General features: G+C 50.8%; 1 protein-coding gene across 1 annotated transcript in view; it reads right to left on the bottom strand.

The window, feature by feature from the left end:
- sema3d (sema domain, immunoglobulin domain (Ig), short basic domain, secreted, (semaphorin) 3D) overlaps positions 1-21,770 on the bottom strand; it is a 90,797-nt gene that overhangs the window by 61,918 nt on the left and 7,109 nt on the right. The window contains exon 3 of the mRNA XM_078420096.1: positions 2,236-2,396. Coding sequence (XP_078276222.1) covers positions 2,236-2,396 — 161 coding nt within the window. The remainder of the gene's footprint in view (positions 1-2,235; positions 2,397-21,770) is intronic.

Here is a 21,770-nt window from a genome sequence, read left to right on the forward strand (position 1 = left end):
TGTTAGTGTGTGTGGGATAGTGTGAGTGTGTGTGGGATAGTGTTAGTGTGTGTGGGATAGTGTTAGTGTGTGGGGATCGCTGGTCGGCGCGGACTCGGTACAAACCTGCACGTCTTTGGAGTGTGGGAGGAAACCGGAGCACCCGGAGAAAACCCACGCAGGTCACGGGGAGAACGTACAAACTCCGTACAGACAGCACCCGTAGTCAGGATGGAACCCGGGTCTCTGGCGCTGGGAGGCAGCAGCTCTACCCGCTGCGCCACCGTGCTGATCAATGTTGGGTTTGTCCCAACTGTGGAAACAAGATTCCTCCCTGTGTCTGATTATCAGACCGGCATGTCTCACTGCCTCTGTGGGCACCGGCCCACTCGAACATCGCACACAACAATCATATAACCCACTTATAGTTCACACCAACCCTAACCCAAACCCACATGTATCTGAACTCAACTTTGCAAATCTTTAAAAAAAGACATAAAGAAAATGTTAAGCATTAGAGGCCAAATTTGTTAAATGAATCATAGTTTGCTGATTGTCAGTTTAGTCTTGTTCACTAATCAACTGATAAACCATTTATTTAAGGTAATTGGGGTGAGAGGGAGATTAATCGCTACATACCAGCGTTCGATATCCCCACTGTGTTTAATTGCCCTGCCACAGCTGGAGATTGAACCCAATTACAGTTCAGCCCAAGTGGAATGTGGACAGCAGTTTATTTCTGACTTGACTTGTTATCACAGGAGGTCCACCTCTACGAAATACCAGTGTTCCTGATCCCCTGGAGTGGTGGCAGGCTTGGCCAGACCACGGGGCAATTCATGCTCATACACTCATAGAGTCATGGAGTGATACAGTGTGGAAACAGGCCCTTCGGCCCAACGTGCCCACACCGACCAACATGCCCCATCTACACTAGTCATAGAGTGATACAGTGTGGAAACAGGCCCTTCGGCCCAACTTGCCCACACCGAACAACATGCCCCATCTACACTAGTCATAGAGTGATACAGTGTGGAAACAGGCCCTTCGGCCCAACTCACCCACACCGAACAACATGCCCCATCTACACTAGTCATAGAGTGATACAGTGTGGAAACAGGCTCTTCGGCCCAACTTGCCCACACTGACCAATGTGCCCCATCTACACTAGTCATAGAGTGATACAGTGTGGAAACAGGCCCTTCGGCCCAACGTGCCCACACAGACCAACATGTCCTATCTACACTAGTCATAGAGTGATACAGTGTGGAAACAGGCCCTTCGGCCCAACTCACCCACACCGAACAATGTGTGCCATCTACGAGGCAGTTGAGGCAGGGAACAGCACAACGTTTGAGAAACATTTGTCCAGCTACATGGTCAGGATATGTTTAAAGGGATATGGGCCAAATGCAGGCAGGTGGGACTAGTGTAGATGGTATGGTGTGGGCAAGCTGGGCAGAAGGACCTATTTCCACGCTCTATGGCTCTGTGACTCTGTGACTCTGTGACTCTGTGTCTCTGTGTCTCTGTGTCTCTGTGACTCTGACTCCATGGTTTATGCCTCTATGACTATGGTTCTATGACTCTCTGGTTCAGTGATTCTATGACTGTGTCTCTGTGTCTCTGTGTCTCTGTGTCTCTGTGTCTCTGTGTCTCTATGACTGTGTCTCTGTGTCCCTGTGTCTCTGTGTCCCTGTGTCTCTGTGTCCCTGTGTCCCTGTGTCTCTGTGTCTCTGTGTCTCTGTGTCCCTGTGTCTCTGGGTCTCTGTGTCTCTGTGTCTCTGTGTCTCTGTGTCTCTGTGTCTCTGTGTCTCTGTGTCCCTGTGTCTCTGTGTCTCTGTGTCCCTGTGTCTCTGTGTCCCTGTGTCTCTGTGTCCCTGTGTCCCTGTGTCTCTGGGTCTCTGTGTCTCTGTGTCTCTGTGTCTCTGTGTCCCTGTGTCTCTGTGTCTCTGTGTCTCTGTGTCCCTGTGTCTCTGGGTCTCTGTGTCTCTGTGTCTCTGTGTCTCTGTGTCTCTGTGTCTCTGTGTCTCTGTGTCCCTGTGTCTCTGTGTCTCTGTGTCCCTGTGTCTCTGTGTCTCTGTGTCCCTGTGTCCCTGTGTCTCTGTGTCTCTGTGTCTCTGTGTCTCTGTGTCTCTGTGTCTCTGTGTCCCTGTGTCTCTGTGTCTCAGTGGCTCCATGGCTTTATGCCTCTTTGACTCTGTGGCCCATGAAGGTTTGACTCTAACCCCGAGACTGCGGCAGATGTTCTCTGACCTTCCTGATGTTTTTGTTGAGGTCGTCCAGGGTGAGGAGGAAGATGTGGTCCTTGGCCCCCAGCAGCAGCTTCCCTCTCTCCTCGTCGATGTGAAGGGTCTGGAAGTCAAAGCCCTCCGCTGATCCCAGGAAGGAGATGCAGCTGTTGGAGACCTGCAGATCTGTGGGAGCAACAAGAGGCTGGTGCTGTCAAAGGCTTTTACACCTCAACAAATACAGTGGCTCCACATGTTGACAGTCTGTGTATCAGCGAGGGGTTGGCAGTGTGATGGTACCTTGCCTTCATCGGTCGGGGCATGAGTCAAGAAGTCACGCTGCAGCTTTACAGGACGGGACATTTGGAGTATTGCGTGCACTTCTGGTCACCCCATTACAGGAAGATGTGGAGGTTTTGGAGAGGGTGGAGAGGAGGTTCACCAGACGCTGCCTGGATTAGAGGGTTCCAGCTACAGGGAGAGGGTGGATTAGAGGGTCTCAGCTACAGGGAGAGGGTGGAGAGGGTGGAGAGGAGGTTCACCAGACGCTGCCTGGATTAGAGGGTTCCAGCTACAGGGAGAGGTTGGATTAGAGGGTCTCAGCTGCAGGGAGAGGGTGGTGGACTTGGATTGTTTTCTCTGAAGAGGGGAGAGCTGATAAACGTATATAAAATGATGAACGGCATAGATATGGACAAGACGGCAGCCCAGCCAGGCCACCCTCTGCATTGTGGTCCCAGATGTGAACCTGCACTCACACATTACAACCTCTCCGATCCTCTAAACCTCTACTCCAACCACTGTGAACGGCTCGATTGTAATCACATATTGTCTTTCCGCTGACTGGTTAGCGCGCAACAAAACCTTTTCACTGTACCTCGGTACACGTGACAATAAACTAAACTGAGATCGGGTCGTGAGTCAAAATCATTTCCCCAGGCTGGAAATGGTCAACTCTAGAGGGCGCAGCTTTAAGGTGAGAGGGGGGAGGTTTAAAGGAGATGTGTGGGGCAGGTTTATTACACAGAGGGGGGTGGGGGTCTGGAACGCACTGCCAGGGGTGGGGGTGGAGGCAGATACGATAGTGGTGTTGAAGAGGCTTTTAGACAGGAGCGTGGATATGGAGGGACATGGATCACGTGCAGGCGGAGGGGATCAGTGTAACTTGGCATGGTGCTGGGCACAATCATAATATTCACAGCAAGCAATTTATTAACATTTAAAAGTAATTTCAACAGAGGAAACCGGAGCACCCGGAGAAAACTCACGCAGGTCACGGGGAGAACGTGCAAACTCCGTACAGACAGCACCCGTGGTCAGGATGGAACCCGGGTCTCTGGCGCTGTGAGGCAGCAGCTCTACCCGCTGCACCACCGTGCCGCAAGCTACAACTAAAAACTAAAGCTAGAGTTTAAAACCAAAATGAAAGCTATTTAGTTTCCCACTGGTGGGAAATGCCTCTCTTTCAGCAGAGAGCATCAAAGAGTTCTGGAGTTTTCATTTAGCTAACTTATTGTGCTCCTGTCACTGAGAAAGATTCCAATGTGGTTCTAATTTGACGCTGATTGATAGATCAGAGAGTGAGAACACAGGCTTGGAAGCACAGACATCAGGAACTGAGCCAGGAATCTCACCGACTGCTTCCTCTGGTCCCAACATCATCCAGCCCCTTCAAACAGCCCATTGTCCGTGACTGACACTGGGCTATCAGGTGTTCAGACAAGGTGAACCTGGAGGGCAGCAAACACAATGCCAGCTTCCTGACAAACCAAGGTGAAGATTCAGGTTACCTGGCCTGTCTCTCACACTGTCAGTCACAATGGGAACTCACGATAGACACAGAGTGCTGGAGTAACTCAGCGGGTCAGGCAGCATCTCTGGAGAATATGGATAGGTGACGTTTCACAGAGTGCTGGAGTAACTCAGGGGGTCAGGCAGCATCTCTGGAGAACATGGATACGTTTGTAGGTTAATTGGCTTGGTATAAATGTAAATTGTCCCTAGTGTGTGTAGGATAGTGTTAGTGTGTGTGGGGATCGCTGGTCGGTACGGACTCGGTGTGCTGAAGGGCCTAGTTTAGTTTCCACGCTGAACTAAACTAAACTCAAGTAGTATAACAACATTTAAAGGACATTTGGACAGGTATGTGGACAGGAAAGGTTTAGAGGGATATGGACCAAATGCAGGCAGGTGTGGCGAGTGTAGATGGGGCATGTTGGTCAGCATGGACAGGTCGGGATGAAGGGCCTGTTTCCACACTCTATCACAATGGCCATGGGATCCCTCTTACTTTTAACGAGAAACTTTTCCACCCAGAGAGTTGTGAATTTGTGGAATTCTCTGCCACAGAGGGCAGTGGAAGCAAAATCACTGGATGAATTTAAAAGAGAGTTAGATAGAGCTCTAGGGGCTAGTGGAATCAAGGGATATGGGGAGAAGGCAGGCACGGGTTACTGATTGTGGATGATCAGCCGTGATCACAATGAATGGCGGTGCTGGCTCGATGGGCCAAACGGCTTCTTGCTGCACCTATTTTCTATGTTTCTAATCCTTGCCTATTTCAGTGGACAGGGAACAGCAGCATAATTAATGCAAGAACTGTCTACGTTCCTTAATCCATTCAATAAATCTGAATCAAACAAGTCAGTGTTGTGTAAACGGCCGTGTGTAAGAATCTTTCCCATTGGAGCGGTTAATAAATATAATCTTGATGTATTTTTACAAACTGGGCTGGCAATAGTCTGACTAAACACTGTCAAATCATCCAACAGTTGAATACCACCAGAGTTGTTCCACTAATCACTTGTCATTCCATACATTGGAGGCCGTGATAATGCACAGATTCCATAAACTTAGCACATGTGCCTAACGGTTTGACATTTTGCACAGGAGTTTAGTTTAGTTTACAGATACAACGCGGAAACAGGACCTCTGGCCCACCGAGACCGCGCCGACCAGCGATCCACACACACTAACACTATCTACACACACTAGGGACAATTCTTTACATTTACACCAAGCCAATTAACCTACAAGCCTGTACGTCTTTGGAGTGTGGGAGGAAACCGGAGCACCCGGAGAAAATCCACGCTGGTCACGGGGAGAACGTGCAAACTCCGTACAGACAGCACCCGTAGTCGGGATGGAACCCAGGTCTCTGGCGCTGTGAGGCAGCAGCTCTACCCGCTGCAATTTATTGGGATGCAAGAAATTGCAGAGAATTGTGGACGCAGCCCAGACCATCACACACACAAACCAACCTCCCTTCCATCGACTCCATCTACACCTCACGCTGCCTCGGCAAGGCCAGCAGCATAATCAAGGACCAGTCTCACCCTGGCCACTCCCTCTTCTCCCCTCTCCCATTCGGGCAAGAGGTACAGAAGTGCGAAAACGCACATCTCCAGATTCAGGGACAGTTTCTTCCCGGCTGTTATCAGGCAATTGAACCATCCTACCACAACCAGAGAGCAGTGCTGAACTACTATCTACCTCATTGGTGACCCTCGGACTATCCTTGATCGGACTTTACTGGCTTCACCTTACACTAAACGTTATTCCCTTATCCTGTATCTGTACAATGTGGACGGCTCGATTGTAATCATGTGTTGTCTTTCCGCTGACTGGTTAGCGCGCAACAAAAGCTTTTCACTGTACCACTGAGTTACTCCAGAACTCTGTGAAACGTCACCTATCCATGTTCCCCACAGATGCTGCCTGACCCGCTGAGTTACTCCAGCACTTTATGTCTATCTTTGATCCATATCCATACAGATAAGTCTATTCCAGGATGACACATTGCCTCTCTCTGCTGCCACTTACTGTGTGTGTGCTGGTTTCATTGCATGCCCCTTTATCTAATGCAACAATGGTGTTGATGGATGGGCAAGTATCTTATCAGGACAGCTCATTCCTGACAAACTGAGAACACAGGTTATTTTCTGATCATTCAGATTGGCAACTGAGCTAAATCCAACCCTTGTGTGAACTGCTTTGACCTTTGGTCATCTGCAGGGCATTCCCATTGACCGCCAGTTCCCACAGATGAAGGCTTCATACGCTGCTATCGACAATAGCACTCTCAGAAGACACAAAGTGTGGACACTATAAATCAGTTGATTATTGATCTGTTGATGTGTTTGGGAGCACAACGGGTAACCCGAACTGACCACAACTCCAAACAAAGTCAGAGGCTGAACTCTTTACGTGACCGTTCATTGCAAAGATTGTCTGGGTCATTTAATCCTGCCTGTTGATTCCACCAATGAATACAGTGCATCATTAAAGCATCAGGCTACACAATGCCGTGTCGAATGTGGGACTCGTCCAATAATGCCGTCCCTGACAATCGATTTAGTCTGGTCTTTTCATGGTGAACTTTGAGCAAAAGATCACAAGTCGCTGAACCCTCGGTCCATCGAAGCCCCCTGCACATCAACCTGACGGGTCTCCTCTTTCAGCAGGGCTGTCGCGATGAGGGCAGATGAGATATCACCAAACACACCCACTCTTCACCACATCACTTCACTTCAGTCTAGTTTATTGTCAATAGACACAAAATACTGGAGTAACTCAGCGGGACAGGCAGCATCTCTGGAGAGAAGGAATGGGTGACGTTTCGGGTCGAGACCCTTCTTCAGAAGAACCTGAGAAACAGCTTTACCCGGCAGAGGGTGGTGGGTGTATGGAACGAGCTGCCAGAGGATATACTGAGGCAGGGGCTAAAACAACATTTAAAAGACATTTGGCCAAGAAGAAGTCTTGACCCGAAACGTCACCCATTCCTTCTCTCCAGAGTTGCTGCCTGTCCCGCTGAGTTACTCCAGCTTTTAGTGGCTACCATTCAATACTGGCCTGCTGCCAACTACACAGGGGCCTTAATGGTTGGAAGAGTAACAGTAGCCCGCAGATTATATGACTGGATCAGCAATGCAGGGCTGCAAAGACACAAGTTCAAATCTCACCATGGCATCTGGAATTTCAGTTAATTAAATAAACCTGGAATAAAAAAGGTGCTATCAGCAAGAATGCTCAGAAACCTGCCGACTGTAAACATCTCTGATTAACCCGTGTCTTTAAGCAACAGCTCCTCACTCAATAAAATAAAATGATGAGAGGCGTAGATAGGGTAGACAGTCAGAACCTCTTATCCCCCAGGTAGAAATGTCCAAGACTAGAGGGCGCAGCCTTAAGGTGAGAGGGGCAAAGTTTAAAGGAGATGTGTGGGGCAGGTTTATTACACAGAGGGGGGTGGGGGCCTGGAACGCGCTGCCAGGGGTGGGGGTGGAGGCAGATACGATAGTGGTGTTTAAGAGGCTTTTAGACAGGCACATGGATACGCAGGGAATGGAGGGACATGGATCACGTGCAGGCGGAGGGGATTAGTTTAGCTTGGCATTGTGTCCAGCACGGACATTGTGGGCTGAAGGGCCTGTTCCTGTGCTGTGCTGGTCTATGGTCTATGTCTACATGAATCATGACCCACAGGATTGCTGTAGACTTATGTCCACTTTGAAAAAGCCCACTTGTCTTAGCTCTTAGCTTCATCGAGCACTGGTGTGTAAAGTGAAGGTAACATGGGACAGTATTACCCCAGATTGTAGAGTCACTTGGACCAGTACATGGATAGAAAAGGTTTAGAGTGAAGGTGGATCAAACACAAGCAGAAAGGCTCCAAGGAGAGGTTGAGGCTGGGTCTGTATTCCTTGGAAGCAGGAGGGTGAGGGGAGATCTTATAGAAGATAGACACAGAGTGCTGGAGTAACTCAGCGGGTCAGGCAGCATCTCTGGAGAGAAGGAATGGGTGACGTTTCACGTCGAGACCCTTTTTCAGACTCTCGACCCGAAACGTCACCCATTCCTTCTCTCCAGAGATGCTGCCTGTCCCGCTGAGTTACTCCAGTACTTTGTGTCTATCTTTGGTTTAAACCAGCGTCTGCAGTTCCTTCCTACACATGATCTTATAGAGGTGCACAAAATCATGAGAGGAATAGATCGGGCAGACGTACAGTTTCTTGCCCAGAGCAGGGGAGTCGGGAATCAGAGGACACAGGTTTAAGGTGAGGGTGGGTGGGGGGGAGATTTAATAGGAATCTGAGGGGTAACATTTTCACACAGAGGGTGGTGGGTAAATGGAAGAGGTAGTTGAGGCTGAGACTATTGCCCCCAACACCACCTCTGACAGTAATTCCAGGCACTCACCAGTCTCTGTGTAAAAAAACTTGCTCCTCCACATCTCCTTTAAACTATGTCCCCTCTCACCTTAAAGCTACGCCCTTTGACATTTCCATTTTAAGACTTGGTCAGACAAGAATGGGAGCAAATATCAAAGTCAGTGCGTAGCAATGCGGGTCATGGGGTCAGGGAGGAGGGGTGTACGAGTAGCCATGTTGTCTCATGTCCCTTTGTAATGAATCAATAGAGCCTCAGATCAAAGGCCGTGCCGAGGAATCTCACTCCGGTCCACCTACCGAGTGCCCCTGACTGAGGAATCTCACTCCGGTCCACCTACTGAGTGCCCCTGACCGAGGAATCTCACTCCGGTCCACCTACCGAGTGCCCCTGACTGAGGAATCTCACTCCGGTCCACCTACTGAGTGCCCCTGACCGAGGAATCTCACTCTGGTCCACCTACCGAGTGCCCCTGACCTGCTGGAGCTTGGAGGCAGGGACGGTGAGATGGCCAACGTCCCGAGCCTGCAGAATGGATGCTCTCTACCTCACTGGGACCCTTCTGTGTCTGGGCATTCCCTCCACAGCTGCTGCCTCATCCATTAAGTTCCTCCAGCACTTGAAATATTCCAGCATCTGCAGTTCCTTATGTCTATTTAGATCTTTGTTTTGTTGAAATCATCCCCATCAAGAACTAACCCCTCTGTTCTGAAACAACTCCTCTGAAACAGGGGGGCGCGGTGGCGCAGCGGGTAGAGCTGCTGCCTCACGGCACCAGAGACCCAGGTCCAATCCTGACTTCGGGTGCTGTCTGTACGGAGTTTGTACGTTCTCCCTGTGACCTGCGTGGGTTTTCTCCGGGTGCTCTGGTTTCCTCCCACACTCCAAAGACATGCGGGTGTGTAGGTTAATTGGCTTCTGTAAAATTGTAAATTGTTCCTAGACAGACACAAAAATCTGGAGTAACTCAGCGGGTCAGGCAGCACCTGTGGAGAACATGGATAGGTGACGTTTCACAGAGTGCTGGAGTAACTCAGCGGGTCAGGCAGCATCTGTGGAGAACATGGATAGGTGACGTTTCACAGAGTGCTGGAGTAACTCAGTGGGTCAGGCAGCATCTGTGGAGAGAAGGAATGGGTGACGTTTCGGGTCGGGACCCTTCTTCAGACTGAGAGTCAGGGGAGAGGGAAACGAGAGATATAGACGCTGATGTAGAGAGAGGGAACAAATGAATGAAAGATGTGCAAAAAAGTAAGGATGATTGAGGAAGCGGGCCACTGTTAGCTGAGGGCCGCGGTGAAAACGAGTTACAGACAACGAGACTCAACAAGACGACAGTGAAACTAGTACAACGACTAGGGTGGGCAGGGGCGGGGAGAGAGGGGATGCAAGGGTTACTGGAAGTTAGAGAAGTCAGTGTTCATACCGCTGGGGTGTAAGCTGCCACGCGAAATATGAGGTGCTGTTCCTCCAATTTGTGTTCCTCCAATATCCTAACATGTAGGATAGTGTTAGTGTACGGGGTGATCGCTGGTCAGCATGGACTCGGAGGACCGAAGGGCCTGTTTCCACGCTGTATTGCTAAAGTAAAGTCTAAAACTGAAGTGAACTCTCGCTGCAACTCACTGCTTTGGAGAAACCAGAGTAAACATTGTGGATGCCGTTCATGAAAGTTGTTGAAATGAAAAGTTCACACAAGTGGCAACAGGTTGGGAAAAGTTTGTCAACTCTGAAGAGACTAAACAGCAGCAAATCACTGTGTAAATATTTGTTGAGAGTGCGGCTAAGAGTTTAGACACCAATGGAAGTCCAACAAACCACTCATTAAACGTCCCACAGAGACACAGTTAGGTGTAACGGTGCAGAAGGCTGAGCTCACACCTGGTGCACCGGCCAATGGGCCTTCACTCCTACACACCACACTGTTCACTAACGTGCTGGCCACGCGCACAATGCTCACACACCGGGCACATCCAGGCCCACCACCGTGTAGTGTACTGCAATACCTACACACACCTCCCCCACAATCAGATACACACACACACACACGCACACACACTCACACATACACACGCACACGCACACGCACACACACACTCACACATACACACGCACACGCACATGCACACACACACACTCACACACGCACACGCACATGCACACACACACACACACGCACACGCACACGCACACGCACACACACGCGCACACACACACACACACGCACACTCACACATACACACGCACACGCACACACACATACACACACTCACACATACACACGCACACACACTCACACATACACACACACACGCACACACACTCACACATACACACGCACACGCACACACACATACACACACTCACACATACACACGCACACACACACACACACATACACATACACACGCACACACACACGCACACACACTCACACATACACACGCACACGCACACACACATACACACACTCACACATACACACGCACACGCACACACACATACACATACACACGCACACGCACACGCACACACACACACACACACACACACGCACACTCACACATACACACGCACACGCACACACACATACACACACTCACACTCACACATACACACGCACACGCACATGCACACACACACATGGCTGTTATTCAGCTCCTGTTATTGTTCAACCTTATTCCTGATTGTCAGAAGACCTTTTAGTTTAGTTTAATAATAATATATATTCCTTAATTCGTCCCACACCGGGGAAATTTACAGCAGCAAGTGGATAGCAAAAGATCATTCATTATATATAAAAGTATAGACAATGATAAATTGTCATCAGTTTACTGTGTATTCCTTAAACTGTTACTGTTGACTCTTCTGCTGGAAGCAGTGCTGGTTGAGAGATTCAACCCCATTACGGGCCCTTCGGCCCACCTAGTGTGTGCAGACCAGCGATCCCCACACACTAACACTATCCCACTCGCACTAGGGACAATTTACAATCTTACTGAAGCCAATTAACCTACAAACCTGCACGTCTTTGGAGTGTGGGAGGAAACCGGAGCACCCGGAGAAAACCCACGCAGTCATGGGGAGAACGTACAAACTCCGTACAGACGGCACCCGTAGTCGGGATGGAACCCGGGTCTCTGTCACAGTGAGGCAGCAGCTCTACCCGCTGCACCACCGTGCCGCCCTTCTAGGCTGTGAGGTCCTATCTCTGTTTTAAATTCCCCTCAAAATGACTTCTGCTATTGCTGCCTCTGCTGTGAATCTACAGTTGTGGAGATGTGATCTTCCTCTCGACAGCCTCAATACCTCAATCAACAAAACTCAACCCTTGCCCAGCAGTGCCCAATCCCTCCAGGAATCCTTTAAGTATTCAGCATTGTGTCTCACAGATGAGCAGGTGTAACCATGCAAATACTGGGGCTGTGCTTGGGCTTCGGGTCGGCAGTAAGGGCTGGGAGGATAAACATGTACGTGATAGAGGCTTCACCGAGCATTCATCGTGGGGAGACTGGCAGATTGCCTCATTATTCCAGCGATGTTATTGCTGAGGAATGTCTTCATGCAGCCCTAGAGTAAACACTTCAACGCCACACTAGTAAAGCTGCAACTATCTGCAGTGCAGCAATGTATTACACAGACCGCACCTTACAGCACGGAAACAGGCCCTTCGTCCCAACGTGCCCACACCGCCCAACATGTCCCATCTACACTAGTCACAGAGTGATACAGCGTGGAAACAGGACCTTCGTCCCAACGTGCCCACACCGCCCAACATGTCCCATCTACACTAGTCACAGAGTGGTACAGCGTGGAAACAGGACCTTTGTCCCAACTTGCCCACACCGCCCAACATGTCCCATCTACACTAGTCCCACCTGCCTGCGTTTGGCCCATATCCCTCCAAACCTGTCCTATCCATGTACCTGTCCAAAATTTTCTTGAATGTTGTGATAGTCCCAGCCTCAACCACCTCCTCCAGCAGCTCGTTCCATACACCCACCACCCTCTGTGTGAAAAAGTTACCCCTCAGATTCATGTTAAATCTTTCCCCCCTCAACATAAACCTATGTCCTCTGGTTGTCGATTCCCCTACTCTGGGCAAGAGACTCTGTGCATCAGGCTAGGTGCCCAGTTCTATCAGGTCAGGGTTACGTCCGTGGGCATAGCAATGATTTTTCTCCCTGGCAATTCTTTCCTTTAAATCCATTGCTTCCTTTGCAACTCCTCAGCAATATCGCTCCACACTGTCACACCTGTGAGTCGGCAGGAATGGAATATTGTCAGACTCGAACAGAGCAGGGAAGTAAGGCCAATGTCTGGATAGAGTGGATGTGGAGAGGATGTTTCCACTAGTGGGAGAGTCTAGGATCAGAGGTCGCAGCCTCAGAATTAAAGGATGTTCCTTTAAGAAGGAGATGAGGAATTTGTTTAGTCAGAGGGTGGTGAAACTATGGAATTCTTTGCCACAGACGGCTGTGGAGGCCACAAGTCAATGGGTATTTTTAAGGCAGAGATAGATAGATTCTTGATCAGTGCGGGTGTCAGGGGTTATGGGGAGAAGGCAGGAGAATGGGGTTTGGAGGGAGAGATAGATGATTGAATGGCGTAGGCTCGATGGGCCGAATGGCCTAATTCTGCTCCTATCACTGATGCATTCTCAATGCTGCACTGTCCCACTTGTTCAGAACCACTAACTTCTCTCCAAACTTTAATTAAAGTAAAAGGGGTTTCCCGCCAAGCTGGCCGTCCACAAAGGCGGGCGCAATGTTAGTTTTTCTCCAGAATTAGCGGTGGACTAGCAAAGCCACAGGCCAGGCGGAATTAAAGGCTTTAATATCGGAGGCTGCGACGTTGTTGACAAGTTGTTAATCACAGAGACAAGCACACATTATCCCTGTGCTCATTAAAAGTGCAATTTGAACTGGGCTGTTGCAAACGCAAGCATGTTATAGTTTGTAACCGGTGGCCATCTGGTACGTAGCTTCCTCACGACAAAATATACATGGAGCTGCTGACAGGTTGAACATATCTCCATTCAGGAAATGTTCTTTCACTGTGTACTGTGTAAGTGAGAGGAGAAACCATTCAGAAAGTGATTTCCCCCCCGTGCTCCACCTCCCCTCCCATTCGGCCCATCGATTCTACCCCGCCATTCAATCATGGCTGATCTATCTCTCCCTCCTAACCCCATTCTCCTGCCTTCTCCCCGTAACCTTTCAGACACTCACTCTCCTTATACTTCAAGCCCAGGCTCAAGCCCAGGTAACTTCCTAGTCAATCTCATCTGTACCTTATCCATAGGACAGGGTTAGAGGGATCTGGGCCAAACGCAGGCAGGTGGGACTAGTGTAGATGGGACATGTTGGCCGGTGTGGGCAAGTTGGGCCGAAGGGTCTGTTTCCACACTGCATGACTCTATGACTATATGGCTCTATGAGTCTACAGCTCTGAGGCTCTGTGACCTTTCCCCGCCTTCCCAGAGCTGCATCTATCAGGCAGGGTCTGGAGCTAGCCAAGGGTTGCCAACTATCTCACTCCCAAATAAGGGACAAGGTGACGTCACCGCCCCGCGCCCCACGTGACCTCACTCAACCAGCGGCCACGTGCTCCCGCTCCACTAATGGCGGCCGCCCGGGCTGGGAGGTGGGTTGCTACGCAACCTCCGTCAGGCAGCTCCCAGGGCCTACTGTCCAGACCTACACTGTCTGGGCCTACACTGTCCGGGACTACAGCGGCCCCCGGGCTACAGTGTCCGGGCCTACAGCGTCCGGGCCTACAGCGTCCGGGCCTACAGCGTCCGGGCCTACAGCGTCCAGGCCTACACTGCCCGGGCCTACACTGCCCGGGCCTACACTGCCCAGGCCTACAGTGTCCGGGCCTACAGTGTCCGGGCCTACAGTGTCGGGGCCTAGAGTGTCGGGGCCTACACTGTCCGGGCCTACAGTGTCCAGGCCTACAGTGTCCCGGCCTACACTGTCTGGGCCTACAGTGTCCGGGCCTACAGTGTCCGGGGCCTACAGTGTCCGGGCCTACAGTGTCCGGGCCTACAGTGTCCGGGCCTACAGTGTCCGGGCCTACAGTGTCCGGGCCTACAGTGTCCGGGCATACAGTGTCCCGGCCTACAGCGGCCCCCAGGCTACAGTGTCCGGGCCTACAGTGTCCGGGCCTACAGCTCCGTCCGGGCCTAGTACGGGACAAACCAATTTAGCCCAAACTGCGGATGTCCCGGCTAATACGGGACAGTTGGCGACCGTAAGCTGGCCTATCGTGGTAGCAGTGCTGCCCTGCAGAGGGGACACGTGGCCAGCTTCACTGACTCCTGCACAATCTGTCAGCAACTGCAAACATGCAGCGGCTTTGGCAGAGCCTGAAGGGAGGGGAGGAATGTCGCTCGAGCTTCTGGCCTTTTGCGTTTCAATGGTTTACTTTGGCAAAGAGCAAATAGGTAATCGCAAAAATAAACATTCACCTTCTGAACTGCTGAGACCCAACTTTCAGAAAAGAATCTTTGTTGCTGGAAAATAATTTCTTTGAAACAAACAGCAAAACAAAAAGTTCAGTTTAGTTTAGAGACACATCGCGGAAACAGGCCCTTCGGCCCACTGACTCTGCGTAGACCAGCGATCGCCCGCACACACTAGTTCTATGCTATCCCACTTTCCCATCCACTCCCTACACACCAGGGACAAGTTACAGCGGGACAATTAACCAACAAACCCACACATCCATGCTGACCAAGATGCCCCATCTACGTTAGTCCCACCCGCCTAAGATGCACTACATCCCTTTAAAACTTTCTTATCCTTGTACCTGTCCAAACGTCGTTTAAATATCTTAATTCTGGTTCAAATGTCTAGAAAAGAACTGCAGATGCTGGTTTAAATTGAAGATAGACACAAAATGCTGGAGTAACTCAACGGGACAGACAGCATCTCTGGAGAGAAGGGATGGGCTGCCTATTCCGGTGAGTTACTCCAGCTTTTTGTGTCCATCTTTACTTCTCGTTCATTTGGTTATTCTGTCATTGTTGTTTGAATTTCTTTTGCACTACTTTGAGTTTGCTCGGCATTCTTGCTCCACTCTGAAGCTTAGTGCTTGTCTCACATATTGTTGTATTTTCAGAGGAATCTGAGGGGTAACTTTTTCACACAGAGGGTGGTGGGTGTATGGAACGAGCTGCCGGAGGAGGTAGTTGAGGCAGTTTATGATTTAAGAGGCAGTTTCAGCACAATGTTTCAGAAACAGGTACAAGGATAGGTTTGGAGGGATATGGGCCAAATGCAGGCAGGTGGGACTAGTGTAGATGGGGCATGTTGGTCGGTGTGGGCAGGTGGGACTAGTGTAGATGGGGCATGTTGGTCGGTGTGGGCAGGTGGGACTAGTGTAGATGGGACATGTTGGTCGGTGTGGGCAGGTGGGACTAGTGTAGATGGGACATGTTGGTCGGTGTGGGCAGGTGGGACTAGTGTAGATGGGGCATGTTGGTCGGTGTGGGCAGGTGGGACTAGTGTAGATGGGGCATGTTGGTCGGTGTGGGCAGGTGGGACTAGTGTAGATGGGACATGTTGGTCGGTGTGGGCAGGTGGGACTAGTGTAGATGGGACATGTTGGTCGGTGTGGGCAGGTGGGACTAGTGTAGATGGGGCATGTTGGTCGGTGTGGGCAGGTGGGACTAGTGTAGATGGGGCATGTTGGTCGGTGTGGGCAGGTGGGACTAGTGTAGATGGGACATGTTGGTCGGTGTGGGCAGGTTGGGCTGAAGGGCCTGTTTCCATGTTGTATGACTCTGAGTCCAACTCAGCAGGTTAGGCAGAATCTGTTCATTTGTTCTATATCTCTCTATATCACCGTCTATATCTCTCATTTCCCTTTCCCCTGACATCAGTCTGAAGAAGGGTCTCGCCCTAAAACGTCACCCATTCCTTTTTCTCCAGAGATGCTGCCTGACCCGCTGAGTTACTCCAGCACTCTGTGAAATGTCACCTATCCATGTTCTCCACAGATGCTGCCTGACCCGCTGAGTTACTCCAGCACTCTGTGTCTATCTTTGGGAAAACCACTCATTGTTTCTGCAACAAATGAAGTTAAATCAATGCACAACTGGAACTGAAAGATGAACAGACTCTTGTTGCTCAACCTTTGGCAGCTCGATGAGAAACACAATGGATAGTTTCTGCTCTCGCCAACCCTAATTAACCACAGCTCCAGCCCTTTGAAGGCTTGGGCTGGGAGGCACGGTGTGCATTCTTTGTGGGAGCTCTGCTTGATACCCTCCAGGTACAGGTACGTGTAGTGGGAGCTGGTGCCAGCAGAGAGAGCCTGCAGCCCACACCTGCCATCCCCCTTGACGGCTGGAATGTGGCGGAGATAAGCTGCAAGTTGATCCTGCCTGGAGCGAGCAGTAAGCCTGTTGAGCTCTCACAGGCAACGTTACAAAAGATGCGGAGAGTAAACACACTATCTACTGCCTAGATCCACAGTATCTACACGCTGACAGTCACCGCCAAATGTCCACAGCCCCCAGCAGTTACTGTCAGTAACAAAGGCATTTTCATCTAAACGCCCACCTCCATTAAACGCAACACAGATTAAGTCGTGTTATCTCACGGGGACAACACAAGACACCGTGTTGAACCTCAGCTCCCTCAGTTAGCTCTTCCTTCACATATAGAACATAGAGTACAGCACAGGAACGGCCCTTCGGCCCACAATGCCCGTGCCCAACATGAGGCCAAGTTAAACACGATCCATGTCTCTCCGTATCCACGTGTCTATCCACATAAACACCACTATCGTATCTGCCTCCACCCCCACCCTTGGCAGCGCGTTCCAGGCCCCCACCCCCCTCTGTGTAAAAAACCTGCCCTGCATCTCCTTTAAACTTTGCCCCTCTCACCTTAACGCTGTAAGACCAGAAGACATAGAAGCAGAATCAGGCCATTCAGCCCATCAAGCCTACCCCGCCATTCAATCATGGCTGATCTATCTCTCCCTCTCAACCCCATTCTCCTGCCTTCTCCCCATAACCCCTGACACCCGCACTGATCAGGATCTATCTATCTCTGCGTTAATAATACCCACTGACTTGTGGCCTCCACAGCCGTCTGTGGCGATGAATTCCTTAGATTCACCACCCTCTGACTAAAGACGTTCCTCTTCATCTCCATTTTAAAGGAACGTCCTTTAATTCTGAGACTGTGCCCTCTGGTCCTAGACTCTCCCACTAGTGGAAACATCCTCTCCACATCCACTCTATCCGGGCCTTTCACTACTTGGTAAGTTTCAATGCGGACCCCCCTCATCATCCTAAATGCTAGTAGCCTCTGGTATTTGACAATTGCACCAGGTTCTGACTGTCTACACACAGCAGATGGTGGGCAGGTGGGACTCGTGTAGATGGGGCATGTTGGTCGGTGTGGGCAGGTGGGACTAGTGTAGATGGGGCATGTTGGTCGGTGTGGGCAGGTGGGACTAGTGTAGATGGGGCATGTTGGTCGGTGTGGGCAGGTGGGACTAGTGTAGATGGGGCATGTTGGTCGGTGTAGGCAGGTGGGACTAGTGTGGGTGGGGCATGTTGGTCGGTGTGGGCAGGTGGGACTAGTGTAGATGGGACATGTTGGTCGGTGTGGGCCGGTGGGACTAGTGTAGATGGGGCATGTTGGTCGGTGTGGGCGGGTGGGACTAGTGTAGATGGGGCATGTTGGTTGGTGTGGGCCGGTGGGACTAGTGTAGATGGGGCATGTTGGTCGGTGTGGGCGGGTGGGACTAGTGTAGATGGGGCATGTTGGTCGGTGTGGGCGGGTGGGACTAGTGTAGATGGGGCATGTTGGTCGGTGTGGGCAAGTGGGACTAGTGTAGATGGGGCATGTTGGTCGGTGTGGGCGGGTGGGACTAGTGTAGATGGGGCATGTTGGTCGGTGTGGACGGGTTGGGTGGAAGGTTTCTGTGCTGAATGGCCCTACAGAGGGAGGGCAGTGGAGGTTTGCTCTGGAGATGCTGGGCTTGCCAGTGAGCTGAGATTAAACAGACCGACCGTGTGCACGGCGGCACCACATGGGATCTCACTGAAACATGCTAAATATTTACACCGCTTGTGATTGCTGGAATGCTCAACACAAGAGGCCACCGAGGCTGCCTTTAGTTTAGTTTGGTTTAGTTTGGTTTCGTTTAGTTTCGAGACACAGCGCTGAAACAGGCCCTTCGGCCCACCGGGTCCGCGCCGACCAGCGATCCCCGCACATCTCTGAAGAACATGGTTAGGTGATGTTTCGGGACGGGACCCTTCTTTGAGTCTCGACCTGAAACGTCACCTATTCCTTCTCTCCACAGATGCTGCCTGACCCGCTGAGTTACTCCAGCATTTTGTAGCTATTTTCAGTGTAAACCAGCATCTGCAGTTCCTTCCTACACAGGAGCATAAAAGACTTTGCCTCTCATCACCGGGTTCCATCTGGCTGTGCACATAGTATATTGTGAAGAGCAATAGTGTCAGTTTAGTTTATTGTCACGTGTACCGAGGTACAGTGAACAGCTTTAGTTGCGCGCTAACCAGTCAGCGGAAAGACAACACATGATTACAATCGAGCCGTCCACAGTGAACAGATACAGGATAAGGGAATAACGTTTAGTGCAAGGTAAAGCCAGTAAAGTCCGATCAAGGATAGTCCGAGGGTCACCAATGAGGTAGATAGTAGTTCAGCACTGCTCTCTAGTTGTGGTAGGATGGTTCAGTTGCCTGATAACAGCCGGGAAGAAACTGTCCCTGAATCTGGAGGTGTGCGATATCACACTTCTGTACCTCTTGCCCGATGGGAGAGGGGAGAAGAGGGAGTGGCCGGGGTGAGACTGGTCCTTGATTATGCTGCTGGCCTTGCCGAGGCAGCGTGAGGTGGAGATGGAGTGGGTGGGAGGGAGGGAGGGAGGTTAGTTTGTGTGATGGTCTGGGCTGCTGTCTACCCTTGTCTAACCCTGCTTCACCCCAGCCCAGCAACACAATCAGCTTGCCAGTTCTGTACCTGGTTGCCTGGACTTTAACGAGGTGTTTACGGGAGCAGGTTTGCTGGTGTGAGCTGGTGTGAGCAGACTGATCATTACTGATCAGGGATGTCACGGTTTGTCATGAAGCAGCTGTCAGTTTGAAGATAAGGACTATTGTGTAACATGCCGATGGGTAAAACTCAACTCAGTCTCTGTCCCATTGACAACAACGCCAGAGTTTCACAAGCAAATCACCCAGACCTTCCGTTTTCTCCCGCACTCCAAAGACGTGCAGGTTTGCAGGTTAATTGGCTTATAAATATAAAAGTGACCCTAGTGTGTGTAGGATAGTGTTAGTGTGTGGGGATCGCAGGTCGGTGTGGACTCGGTGGGCCGAAGGGCCTGTTTCCGCGCTGTATCTCTAAACTAAACTAATTCGTGCCTGTTACCCATACCTTCCATTGACTGGGAGGGGCACAGACTGAACAATGGACTGAAGACACCACGGCCGGCCGTCCTGAACAACAGCAGGATAGGTGGTGCCCGCTCAACAGGAAGAGAAACATGACAATAAAACACAATCAGTCCATATTGTTGAAGTTAAAATAGCCCAGAGGCAGCACGTCTGTCTGCTGTGATCAGGCCTCTTCGCTTACCTACAACAAGTGGTCCAAGCTTCTCTGCATTTCCCCTTAATACTTAAACCCAAAGACACAGAGTGATTAGTGCGGGTGTCAGGGGTTATGGGGAGAACGCAGGGGAATGGGGTTGGGAGGGAGAGATAGATCAACCATGATTGAATGCGCAGTAGACTTGATGGGCCGAATGGCCTAATTCTGCTCCAAGACCTTATGAACATGAACTGATGAACATGCCCATACCAGCCACAATGCCCATCCAGTCCCACTTGCCCACGTTTGGCCCATATCCCTCTGAACCTTTTCTGTCCATGTCTAAATGTCTTTTAAATGTTGTGCTCATCGCTGCCTGAATGCCCTCCTCTGCTCTGGCAGCTCGTTCCTACACCGTCCTACAACTTGTCAACATGACCATTTCACCAGGGTCGGGACCAGTCCGCTGGTTTCGGATTAGTCACAGTGACTTGGAACACACTTGCTCTCATCTCAACCTGGTAGCACGGTTGGCCAGAAGCACAAAAGACCCACGTTCAACCACGGGGGTGGGCAATGGAGTTTACAGTCTTCCATCCACTCCTCTGACATAACACAATGGGCGGCACAGTGGCGCAGCGGGTAGAACTGCTGCCTCACAGCGCCAGAGACCCGGGTTCCATCCTGACTGCGGGTGCTGTCTGTACGGAGTTTGTACGTTCTCCCCGTGACCTGCGTGGGTTTTCCCAGGAATTGGCTTCAGTAAAATTGTAAATTGTCCCTAGTGTGTGTAGGATAGTGTTAGTGTGCGGGGATCGCTGGTCGGTGTGGACTCAGTGGGGAAGGGCCTGTTTCCGCACTGTATCTCTAAACTAAACTTCCTTGCGCCCGAGTAAATTGATGTGTTTGTTTAAAGCTGTTCTAAAGTGAAACAAGCAAGCCAACACTCTACAACATCCAGGCCACGTCACACTAGATGGCTCTGGCTGACATGTGCTAAAACTATTCGCCATCGTTGAAATGTTTATTGGTAAGTGTCCTGGTGTGGGGTGGAGTGTGGGTACAGAGAGGCACTCTGAACGATTACTGCATACAACCCTGGTTACACACTCTGCCTCAGTTTAATGGCTGCGCTCTCATCTGGTTTCTGACACTAATTTCAGACAGAGGGCACTAACTGAGTTAACCACAATCAGTCAGTGCTCACTGAATGAAGGGAACAACTTCAAACAAACACCACCTCGACCAGCATCATGCAAGTGGGGAAGCTGCCAGGAGTCCAGGCTGGGAACTCTAGCCACAGTCGGCTGTGGAGGCCAAGTCAGTGGACATTGGTCTGCTTGCAAGGGTTGGACCAAAACAGATCAGGGGTTATGGGGAGAAGGCAGGAGAATGGGGTTGGGAGGGAGAGATAGATGATTGAATGGTGGAGTAGACTTGATGGGCCGAATGGCCTCATTCTGCATGTGGGGGAGATAGTGCGTGTGGGGGAGAGGGGGTAGAGGGGGGGAGAGAGAGTGCGTGTGGGGGAAGGGGGGGGTGTGAGACCCTGCCCTGTCTCGGGGAGGGGTGGACAGCTGTGCCAGGGGGCCAGAGAGCTGCCGGGGGTAATTAGCAGCCTGCTGCAGCTGACCAGACTGGCCCAGATACACCACGTGAAGTCAACATCAGGATTATCCAATCCACTGGTAATTGCCCCAATTAACATTCCCGTCGTCATACCTGGTCCCGGGGAATATTGCCAGGGTGGGGAGAAGCTGAGGGGGGTCATTATCGCAGCTGTACAGACGATTAGTCA

This window comes from Rhinoraja longicauda, chromosome 23 (genome assembly GCF_053455715.1).
Source record: "Rhinoraja longicauda isolate Sanriku21f chromosome 23, sRhiLon1.1, whole genome shotgun sequence".
In the NCBI taxonomy this organism is placed as follows: Eukaryota; Metazoa; Chordata; class Chondrichthyes; order Rajiformes; family Arhynchobatidae; genus Rhinoraja; species Rhinoraja longicauda.